Here is a 12,075-nt window from a genome sequence, read left to right on the forward strand (position 1 = left end):
TATTACCACAGACCAAGATACACCTAAAGCACCTGCCACAACACAAAAACTGCACAAGAGACTTGACAAACAACCCAAGGTGTTGAACTGTCTTTAACTCCCCAGACTCAAGTTAGGTACTCTGGTACAAGTTCAATCAAAATCAGAATGAAAATTTATTTATATAGCACATATTAAAACAACAATGTTGACCAGTACTGTTCACAACATACATGATGTCCCACAAGCCCCAAAGGATCTGCTACCAAAACCTTGTTCAAGACACCACAGGACAGCCCTAGAGTTTTATTTTGCCGTTCGCAAGGAGATGACTAAGATTTTAACATAAAGACGAAATCTTTGAACATAAACATTTTTAAAGTTAGTGTAAGTGTAAGTTTGCAGACAGGAAATGCTTGAAAACTTGCAGTCAGCTCCAGCTTCCCCACGAGCAGCTGCAATGTTGAAGGGGAACTCTTTTGTTAATGGGCCTAAAATCTTGTTTACAAGCGACACAGGCTAAACACTCCAGTGACAAGAGCTTATTTAGGTAATGCAAATGCTGAGCGCCAGACTTCCATGCTGTGACCTTTGCTACACCTACATGGTCCTGATACCCAGCCTAGAAGCAGTTCTGCATACTTTCACCACAAGATTGGTGAACCTGAAGTCAGAATTACTGAGAGCACTGATGATAGGAAAGAAGCTGATTGGCCAATGATCAGAAGATACATCCCAATGTCAGCCATTAGTACCAGATGATAATCTGGTACTAATGGCTCGAACCTGTGGAAATGTAGGTCGGTTCTCAAATGACACTGAGGCAGAATAGACTCAGGAGCTTGCTGGTGAGAAAGAGGAAAATGACCCCATCAGTACAGTTTGGGTTGTTAAACTGGTTCTGTTCTGAAAATGTGAAAATAGTTCCCTTGGTAATACTTGATAATTTAAGCACTTAGCATCTAATATTTAATTCAACGGTATTAGATGAGATACACCTGCTGACGATGTCATCATAGTTTGTGCTTTCTATGATAATCTGATTTTGTAGTTCCCAGAGGAAGCACCTGTCAGGTTTGAATCCAGTCCAGAACCTGATCTGTGTTGTGAAAAAGCCCCTAAAACGACAGAGATGTGCAGTGATTAGGCTTGTTGTGTTGTTCTCAGTGACAAAATCAAATCAATCTTCAAAAGGGTAAATAGGAACTGAAATGTCCTCATGCTACGTTGCCAGATTGTTGGCTACACCCATGAGTCATGGTCAGAAATTTATATGTGCTCATCATTGCCATGCGTCTCAAAATAATTTTGGCCTTTTATTGATTTCTTTGAACTATTCTTTTAGTTACAACATACATCTTTAGTGACTTTACAAAACAAGAATCGGGTGGGCAAGTTTGAATTTGTTTTGTATTTTCTCTAATCACAGATTAGAGAAATCTCACAGAGTCAAAGTATATATACAGGCTTAAACATATCTTCTGCTTGTGCTGTGTTAGTATCTGCATATCATTGGATGATGGTAATCTTCCTGCCCCTGGCTATCATGAGTCTTGGTGAGACTGGTTTCCATGCCAACAGCGCCCTTGTAGCCTCTGGCGCCAACAGTAGCGCGAGTCCTTGGGTGTGATCGTGGTCCGCATCTTTGTGAGTAGATTATGGTTTCACCTGAAGACAGTCTGGTCTGGCCGCTTCCGATCCATCGAGTCTCACATAGTCTGAGAACCTTGATGCTGTATCTTCTCATCTCATTGGCCACCTGCGCTGACTTTTTTTTTATTTTCTTTTTTTTAGTTCAGATGGCGTACACAAAAGACGGGAAGACTTGTGAAGTTCTTAAAAACAGCACAGCTATACATGCTAACTGGGAACAGCTGGGTAACATGCTTGGTGGCATAGTGGTTAAAATGGTCACCTCACAGCAAGTTGTTTCCTGGTTTGAACCCCAGCTGAATCGCACAGGATCAGCTTCCTTCCCATAAACACGCATGTTAGACTAATTGGTGTTTGGTTGTGTGTGGTCACGGAAGGGATGCAAACAAAAGAATAATGTGCTGTATCTGTATGTTTAAAAATGTGACTCTGACGTTGTGAAAAGAATTACATAAATACAGTGCTATACATGAGGTGGTATAAATAGGTGGAAGTGGAAGGTGCATGGTCAAATACTTCAACAATTTCAGCACAACATTGCTTAAAAGAATGCTGCAGGACTTGTTATTAGTAAAAGATAGTGAATGTGGAGAATTGAACTGTGTACAATTAAAGAAGACCGACACAAACAAGCTGCAGGAATGCCACCGCTTTCTCCACACTTAAACTCAGCGAAGATGAATTGAAAGCAGAAAACATTCCTGTGGTCTCACCACTCAGGATTTAAAATTGTTTTTTAACTTCATGTCCTCGGAGAGAGGGCAGAGTGGACCTACAATCCAGCAAAAAGAAAAAAGATAAGATAAGATAAGATAAGACTTTATTGATCCCATAACGGGGAAATTTTTGCGTCAAAAAAGATCAGCATCCATTTGCATTTGCATAAGTGCACATAGAAAGCACAGCTATGAAGATAAATCAGTGCTGAATGATATGTACAGGGCTTAACAAATTTATTAGATAACCTGTCATAAAAACAAGGAAAACAAATAGTTTAGAAATCTGTCAAAAACAAGTTTATAACCAAATAGTTTAAAATGATATTTAAGCCACTTTCATTCAGGGTTCTGATGTTACAGGTCCATATCCTGGTCTTGGCCTTGGTCGTAAGAAGACTTGTCAGCGAGCTTGCTTCCGAAAGGCTTTCACTGGCACGCATCATGGGCCCCACTGAAGAGGAGTCTTCCCGTCCAGGCAGTTGTCGGGATGTACTTGTTGTTGCAGTTTCTGTAGCATGGTTTTTTTTTAGAGGATGGGCTTGCTAGCCCCACACCCAACCCTCCTCTTTTCTCATCCTGGGCTTGGGACCAGGCAATGGCGGAGTTGGCTCTTATATATATACTCTCTCAAATCTTTTAAGAAGTGTGCTGAAGGTTCTACAAAATATTTTAACTTGACAAGGCCAAGGCGTATTTACAAAAATTGAGATATTTGGCTACAATGACCAGAGGTGGGTTTGGAGGGGTAAAGGTGAGGCTTTCAAACATAAGAACACTTTACCAGCTGTCCAGCATGGTGGTGGTGCTCTGGGGTTGTTTCACTGCTAGTTGTATTGGTATATTGCACAAAGTGGATGAAATAATAAAAGAGGACGACCTCCAGATTCTTCACCTTCACCTCAAACCAACAGCTAGACAGGTGTTGGGGCTTCCAACAGGACAATGATCCCTAATACACATGAAAACTGTTTTTTGTAAATGATAGAGCAGACCACAAGTAAACCGACAGAAATAAAAAAGTGACCTCACTGGTAGGTCGCCTAAGACTGACTGCTCAGGAAACCAGCAATTCCTGCAGCAGGTGACTTAACAGGAATGGAAGGAAAATATCACTGGGCCATCAACCTGAGCGTACATGTAGAAGCTGGTATTTTATGAAGAGTCCCCCAACTCTTTGAAAGTGCCAGTTTGCTGAAGCACCCCTTTAACATACTGTCCACATATTTGAAGCAGTATCAACAAAGATACTGTCTTTAGATTTTCTCAGTACATAGTTTATCACTGACACCCTCCAGTTTGCAGTCAGATATTTCCTTTAAGAATTGAATGTCCAATAGAGACCTGCGTGATGTGACCAGGCCCGAATGTTTACCTCTCACCCCAACTATGTGACCGGAGAAGTTGTGGAGTGGGTGGGCCCCCGTGATGATGTGTTCACAAGGTCCACACTGTCCAGAAAATCCTGTGCACACCTAGTTCCACCCACCATCCCTCTCTCCCTCTCTCTCCTGCTTGCTTTCCCCTCACCTTTCTCCCTTCTGTGCTCCCCCGTACTCTTCTCCTGCTCCCCTCACAGACTCAGCTATTCGTTAAGAGACTCTGCTTGAGGAGTTTTTGGAGACGCTCGTCGCTTGCAGCCGCCATGGTTCACAGCAGCAGCAGCATCTGCAGAGTGGCCCTGCTGGTACTCTTCAGCCTCCTGGTAGCCTTCGTCCATGCAGGTAAAACCTCTAGTTCTGAGTAATATTAATATATATATATATGTATATTTGTGGAATACATTTGTCGAATACACAATAAAGATCACCTGGTTGGGCAGAAGTTAATGGAGGTGGAAATGTTTCAGAACGAAACATGCAAAACCGTAAAGAAAGCATCAGCCTGTCGCATTTTAAATGTGGGCAAATTAATTTTTTTACATTTTTTTAAGTAGGTCGAGGTGATTTCTTTACAGACACTAAGATAATTTCATAATCTCCATAAAGACTAAAGTATTTTCTTTTATTATAGCTGAGCTTTTCTTATATATGAGTACATTTTTAGGGTTTTTAGACAATGTTGCCTGCGTTTCTCACAGCTTTCAAACAAAAAACTTTGTATATTCATGTCATATTTCCCACAAAGGCACACTGAGGGCCTGATGTGTGTGTCGGCGGCTTGATGTAAATGATGCAGTTGTGAGAACTGAGAGAGCTGTGAAAGCTGCTCTTTGACGAACAGGATGACTCAGTTGCTTTGCCTGATGTTCGTATGAAACTCAAACCCGCCGCCCTCTCACTCGAGCTAAGCTGAAGTGATTCAGCGTAGTGCTGGTTTGGATTTTGGTACCTCTGCAGTGCATTTTATGTGCGTGAAGAGAATTTAGAGATGGTAAGAAGAACATTTCACACAAAAACTGTTGGTTCTCTGAATAAGGGCTATTAGGATTGACAATCTGAAATAGCCCTTGACAGATTGCCACATCACTGCTCTTTCTTTCACTTTCTCTTACCTCTGCCAGTGTTTCCTTGGAATATATCTCATATTCACTCGAGAAAACCTCGGGAGACTGTAGACTGGCTCTCAGGCCTAGAGGTCAGAGTAGCAGTCAAGAGGGCAATGGGGCAACAAGGTCCTCCCTGTCTTGTATGGGAAGGAGGCAAAGAAAAATGTGTGACCTGTCACCGATTACACAACACCTACATATATTGTGAAAGACAAGTCTGCAGGAGTTATGACTTGCCTACAGCTTTCTACATTTTGTGGGCTGTTCTAACTTTGGAGGGTGCAGTTGCAAGGTGAAAGCATGTCCTCTATGCCTGCCAACACTGACGAATGAATGCTTTGTTGGATCACAGAACAAAAAAGAAAAACTCCCGCCAGGAGAAGTGCTAATAAGGCCAAGTTGTCATGGCTACAGATTGCATCTGTGCTGACTTCTTATATAAAATTGCGGTGGCACGACTGCATTGTCATACAGCAGTGTCCTCAATTGTTGTCACAAGTCTTGACCACAACATCATCCAAGATGAGCGTGACAGGCAGCTTCATTGGTTGACTCAGCATGGGAAACACACAGAGAAATGTCAAATAGGAAGTTTAAGCAAAAACAGTGTGATAATTACTCACATACACTCAGTGCTGAAAATCGTAGCCTTGACAGTGGTGTAGTTGTGTAATGTGAAAATGGAAAACAAAGTCTCTTCAGGCTGTCCTTGTTTCAGAGTAAAATCCAAAACACACACCAATTATTTTTCAAATATTTTACTGTGGAAAATGTGTCCACCTACTGTGGTATTTTAAGATGGCGAAACGAGGGCACACAACACCACCGGTGTCATGTCTGGGCTGCCTTACTTGTGGTTTTCGATGCTCTGCCAGGTTGCTTTTCACATGCATTCGTCTGCGTGCTTTGTCACCTGTCTGACTTGTGTGAAATCCTGAGCAAGGAGGCCAGGGGCCCCAACAAATGGGCCTCTGTGCTTTTTAGTGTCTGAAATCAGCCCTGCCCACAGCCTGCCAAACGCGTAGCGAGTCTGCGCTATATAAGAAGAAAGGCTAACGTCTGGAGTTGTGTATCTTTAAAAAGAGAGAAACAAGCAAAGATTTTTTTCCACCCTGAAAAACGCGATGTACACATATGCACGCAGTGAGCACTACTACTGTGAGCAGGAAACTGCACGTAAATGACAGATGCAGCAAATATGTTACAAATTAAAATTCATATATGCAATTTCATTTGATTTGTTAGAAGGTTCAAAAAACCCTCCAATTAAACAAAAAAAAATTCTTGCAATCTTTTCCTGGTTCACACTTCACATGGTTAAATCGGACAGACAAAACTGTCATTTTATATATAGCACACATGTTAAGACAACTCAAGGCTGCTGTTGCTGTTTGTTGCTCTGAATGCTCTGTGGGCTTAAAATGAAAATAACTTCTTTCTAAAACTCATTTTTATTTTTAGAAATGAAAACTCCTCAATGCACTGGTGCGTGCTGCTACTTTCAGAAAACAGTGCGAACTTGCTCTAACAAAAAGGAGAACAACAAATAAGGTGTCCAACATTATATATATCAAAATGAACTGTGCTGGTTTTTTTAATGGGAGTAGTACAAACTGTGCCATGATGTGCCATTGCAAAATGCAGCTCTGTGAGACTCTGTAGGTATACCTTAAAAATCATAAATGCTTTATAATGAATTATTCCATTAACTATGAACTAATTATGCACTCATGTATTGCAGTTTAACAGCTAAATGTTGGGCATGAATGGTTACAATAACAAAAACTCTAATAATATAAATCCAAACTTGACTAATTATCACAATAACAATCACCACGTTAATAAAGATTATAATCCATTTATAAGAAAACCATTGGAGTGGTCATGTGAAAGAACTGTGAGTCCAAACATGCTGAGGCACAGACAGTAGATAATATTTTTTTTCTCTAGTGGCTCCCTGACTAGATTCAAACCCTACCTCATGGAAACAAACCCAACGGAAAACATGTTATTATTTTTTTAACCTTCTTATTAAATCATTCTGTCCAGAAGGTGCAGCCTTTCACACATAGAGAATATTTAATAAACAAGTTTGTTTGACATCCAGTGCCCAGCCACTGGCTGGCTAGAGCCTGTCCGGTTGTTACTGGTTGCAGCCTGCTGCCCTGCGTGACCGCACAAGCTGCCTTTTGTGCCCTCGGCTGAAGGCCTCATTGATGCCTGAGCTGGCCACAGGCCCAGGCCTCCAAACCTTCAGCCAGCTACAGGACAGGAAGCTGCACACAACTCTGAGTCAATACTAACATCAGGCTGCGTATCAGAATTTCAGAGATACTGCCGCTAACAAGATATGATATGATGTGCACTAGTTTCAGTAATTTTGTCGTGTTTTCCCCTCTGTTAGCAACTAAATAAGGTGCATTTGAGCCTGAAATAAGGATGAAGGAGCTCCCTGAGGGCATCGAAGGCCACAAAGTAAATATGTAGGGTCAAATAGCTGAGTGTAAATATGTTTGCACGGTTTTTTGGTATGCGCAGAGTTGAGGACAGAATAATTGAATCTGTGAGGGTCTGAATGGGTGGGCTTGTCTACATTGAGCTTATTTTTTAAGCAGAGATGATGATCAGTTTTTCCCCCTCTAACTTCTAAAAAACAGCTGTACAGCTGTTCGATTGCCAAAGCTGTTACCAAGCCGTTAAAGTGGTTTAAACTCTCTAAGTGAGCATTTCCTAAACTCTAAAAATTGGTTAGGAAACACAAAAAATTAAGTCCAGAGAGACATCGTGTTTTTCTGGCTACTGCAGCAATGTGAAAAGTCTCAGGGCGACTACACGCTCAGAGCAGAGGAATGCCAGACAAAGAAGATTTGGGATGGAAGGAGAAGAGACGACTGAAGTTGAGAGCAGAGTCGGCAAATCACTTAATCTCCTACAGGATGTTTGTTTGTTTGTTCTGTTTAAGATTGGCTGAACCCTTTTGGGGAAAAAGAAACATGTTGAGAGACTCTACCTGGACCTCAAACGGATAAAATGTTCATCTTCTACAAAGAGATCTTTATACCCAGACCTGAGCTGTTAACCCAGTGAGACAAGAGAGACGCTGTTGGAGTCCTTACAGAAAGCCCCATGCATGCAGTTTTGCATCCCACCTAACACAAAGACAAGCAGGCCCGTTAGCAAACCTGGCGCCTCGTCAGTGAAAGACTTCAGTAAGAAAACATGCAATCATAGCTGATGCAGCACATCAGCCATGTCTTTTCTTTTTTTAATAAAAGCTATCCTTGTTGTCCTTTTTCTGCAGACACTGTTTCAGACACTGCCCCAGCAACTAGGGACAACCAAGACACCGTGTCTGGAGATGAGCCACCCAGCGACACCACCCCCAAAACCCACTACTTAACAGACCATCCCTCCACCATCGACTATGATGATGCCACAGAAGTTTTCAACGAAGAGGAAGGTAAAGTTGTCCCATTTTTGACTGATCAACATGCACACAACAACCAAATAAATTTTCTTTCCTAATTGTGTGTGTATATATGCGTGTGTGCAGGGGCCATGGGGCCAGGGGCCATCACAGCCATAGTTATAGCAGTCTTCCTGGGAGCATCTGTCCTCCTCGCTCTCATCGTCATCACACTCAGGAAGTTCACCGCCTCCTAGAGGAAACACATATGATTTGTGTGTGTGTGTGTGTGTGCATGTGTGTGTGCGTGTTGGTAAACCATGACTGTTTGTGTGCCAGTTTTTCTCTGTTGCTTCTCAGTTCCATCTTTCAACTCCAGGCTCGACCTTTGTGTAAAACGTGTCTTTTGCTTTGCTGAAAATTGTGGCAGGCTCCTTATCTGACTATTTGCAGGTTTCCTAAATACTCAAATTGTTGCTCAACACGTCCACTTGTTGCTGAAGGAACCATCTTAGAAACTGGCTGGCTCTTCCAGTGCAATGCTGTAGCACATTTGTCACTTGTGGGTTTTTTTTTTTAAACATGTTGTTTTCCAGTCATTCATGTTTCGCCTGTCTTCAATACATGATTTTGCTTCTATGTTAGCAGGAAGTGTTTGTGGTTATGTTTGTCTGCGTCTTACTTTTCCAATCAGTGAGAAATATATTTGAATTTTTTTTAGCCGTACACGGAAGGTTTTTATTGGTCTTTCTCAGGAACTGTACCTGAATAATTTTCAAAAATATTTCCGAGGTGTCGCCGTGCAAAAGTTTACAAGTTTGTATTAAACCATTAACAAACATTTGTAGAGTCAAATTAAGAAGAGAACATCTTTAAAAGGGGCTTTTTCAATGAAAGTAAACAGACGTGTTGTTTGTACCTGCAGAGCAAATATGCAGTTAGTGCTTGGATGAATGTGCCTTTTGTCTTTGCATGTTTGTGTGGGTTTTTTTGTCTCTCTTTTTTTGCAGGAGGAAAATTAGTATAGTATATTATGAGATATTTTTCTGTACAACCCAGAGTCCTCAGTCATACAGCTGGATGCTGCCATTTTATCATCAAGTCAAAAATTATTAAATCATATTTTAATAGTTTAATGTGTGTGTGTGATTGCACATGATTACTGAATTAACTGTAATTTTTTTCTTTTAGACATTATACATTTTCGTGTACAATTACAGACTGTATATAAAAGATGCACATTTGGGTTTGAAAATTGAAGCCAATTCAGTTGGGCTTTAAAGCTGTTTTCTTTATATTGGCCAACAGGGCGCCATGTATCTGATTGCTAAGATGAAGTCAAATTCTTTGGGAGTTTATAAGGGAGGGATCCCACTGGCCCCTCGATGTTTGACTTCAGTAAACACTTTCCTGATCGGTTTGTACTTAGCTTTCGCTCATATTTACCAAAACATTCACTTTGTAAATTATGGTACCATTTAGATATATAAACATGATAAAGCATGGTATGATCCGTGGCACCTTGTGACTAAAAAGTCATAAGAACCATATGGGCAAGCGATGTCCTTCAGTTCTTATTCACTGCTTGCTCATCACATTTAGTTTCAAAAACTAAACAAGGCAACTGGAAAAAACCTCCTTGCTCAATGCTTTTCATAAAACCAGACAGTGACTCACATCAGAAATTATTCAATTTTAACTTTTACTATAGAACTAATACTGTTATTTCTTCTTAATTCTGAATATTAATTTTAAAATGTGATATGTGTCTTTAGTAGTTAGTAGTCATCCTGTACTATAGTATATCGTCTTTCACTTCAGATGAACAAATAATAAACAAATAATAAATGAATTAAGACACACACCATGTCTTAATTTATTTAAACTAAACAAAGCCAAAATTCAGAGGTACTTTGTGAAAAAATTAATACTGAGTTAACAGAGTAAGTAGATACCGGGTGCTGCAACTCAAATACACTTTCAAACTGATCAAATTAACTCATCATCAGCTGGTGTGTGCTAACTCAGTGACGAGAATTAAGGACATCGGCAATGATTTTAGGAAAACAGCTCTTGCTTTCCATCAATCTTGAAAGATTTATGAGGCCATTTTCAAACAATTTGAAATTCACCTTTCCAAGGAGAAAACATTAAAGACAGTTGCCAGTTTTCCTCACAGTGGACACCCTGGCAAATTCACCCAAGCCCAGACCGTGCAGTGCTCAGAGAAACTGCAAAAAACGACACGCCTCAGTTAGCATGTTAAATGTTAAAGTCTATTAAAGCAGAATCAGTGAAAGACTGAAGAAGCGTTGTCTGTTTAGACGGGATGCCAAGAGAACCTTTCTCTAAAAAGAACATGGCAGCACAGTTCAGAACAGCATGGCAACGTTGCAAACTCAGCATATCAGCAGAAACAGTTCATACCAGCTATGAAGCACGGCAGTGGAGGGGTGATGATATGGGTTTATATTGTAGCCACAGGCACCCGTAGCCACTGAGTCCTCAATGAACTCCTCTGTGTACCAAAGTATTCTGGAATCAAACGTGGGGCTATATTTCCAACAGCTAAGGCTTGGATGAAACTGGACCAGGCAACAAAGCAAATATCCTGAGGAGAAAAGAAAGAAAAGATTCACGGAGTTGTAATAAGTCAAAGTCCAAACCTCAACTCAAATGAAATGATGAGGCGAGGCTTTTAGAGCGCGTAAACAAATGCCCACAAACCTCAACGAACTGAAGCAAGACTAAAGAAGAGTGGGCCAAAATTTCTCCACAACAATGTGAGAGACTAAGAAAGTCATACTGAAAACACCTACTTCAGGTTATTGCTTCCAAAGGTGATTCTTGAAGCTACTGAATCAGGGGGCGTACTTAGTTTTTCCCACACTGTATCTGCATTCTGGCTTAGTTTGTGTTGAATAAAGACGCGGTGTAATATGTCATCCGCTGTTGTTCATTTGAGGTTGTATTTTCTTAAGAACTTGGCAATGACCAGATGACATTTTATGTCCTGAAAACATTAGAACTGAAAGAGGGCATACTTTTTTCACATGACTGCATACAAAGAAACACATTTACAGAAACAAAAAAGTGTCATATGGTTTCCCCAAAAGTGAAAGCAATTTTTTTCCCCAGTTTAAAACTGAAAGCACATCTCGATCTCTTCTCACGTACTTGAATTTAACTATATTTCTCTGGTGACTGATGACGGTAACTTCAAGCTGTGAAGTGTAGCTGTGGGCACATTCTCACACTTTAAATTCAGTTAAGTCATCTCAGTACATGAAACCAGGAAACCCTTAAACATAATCACAGTCTAAATCTGCTTCTGCAGCTTCTCACAGACTTAAAAGGAAAAGGGCTTTGAAAGCAGTGTTCAGAAATTTTCTTTCACATAGGACAACTCATAGCGGTACGTTTATTAATAACAGCACTACTACTGAAATCACAGTATTGGAGGCATCTTGCTTTATTAATAGTGACTGCTGAGAGACTGTAAACAAACTAGTTGTTGACCTAAAAAAAGAAAAACCATGCAGGGAAGTCACATGGACAAGGCCGGGTCTTTATATTCAGCATTAAAGTATTATATTTAATTTTGATCAAATGTTACATCTTATATTATATAAATCTACATTCACATTATATTCATATCTCTTACGATTCATGCAAATCAATTTGTAAATAATGATGGAAATTCCAGTTTGAGGAAACAAACCGCAAGCAAATGAAAAATCTTGTGGTATTAGGCAAGATTTTTTTATCAATAACAGTTTCCTCAGCTTGATTCCTTTTCAGCAGCCTGTGTCTACATCTGATATGTGTTCTAC

General features: G+C 40.4%; 1 protein-coding gene across 1 annotated transcript; it reads left to right on the forward strand.

Moving 5' to 3' along the window:
- Nucleotides 1–2,688: 2,688 nt before the first annotated feature.
- snorc (secondary ossification center associated regulator of chondrocyte maturation) lies at nt 2,689–9,374 on the forward strand. Its single transcript, XM_085139510.1, has 3 exons — nt 2,689–4,072; nt 8,138–8,296; nt 8,390–9,374. The coding sequence occupies exons 1-3, from the start codon at nt 3,994–3,996 to the stop codon at nt 8,497–8,499; spliced, it is 348 nt and encodes a 115-aa protein (XP_084995636.1). The 5' UTR covers nt 2,689–3,993; the 3' UTR covers nt 8,500–9,374.
- The last annotated feature ends 2,701 nt before the right edge of the window (nt 9,375–12,075 follow it).

Source organism: Neolamprologus multifasciatus, chromosome 18 (assembly GCF_963576455.1).
Source record: "Neolamprologus multifasciatus chromosome 18, fNeoMul1.2, whole genome shotgun sequence".
Taxonomy (NCBI): domain Eukaryota; kingdom Metazoa; phylum Chordata; class Actinopteri; order Cichliformes; family Cichlidae; genus Neolamprologus; species Neolamprologus multifasciatus.

Excerpts from the sequence above, each read along its gene's own strand:
- snorc (XM_085139510.1), top strand. The coding sequence starts at position 3,994 with ATGGTTCACAGCAGCAGCAGCATCTGCAGAGTGGCCCTGCTGGTACTC. Across the intron at positions 4,073-8,137 it reads GGTAGCCTTCGTCCATGCAG|ACACTGTTTCAGACACTGCC; the intron begins GTAAAACCTCTA and ends CTTTTTCTGCAG. Across the intron at positions 8,297-8,389 it reads AGTTTTCAACGAAGAGGAAG|GGGCCATGGGGCCAGGGGCC; the intron begins GTAAAGTTGTCC and ends GCGTGTGTGCAG.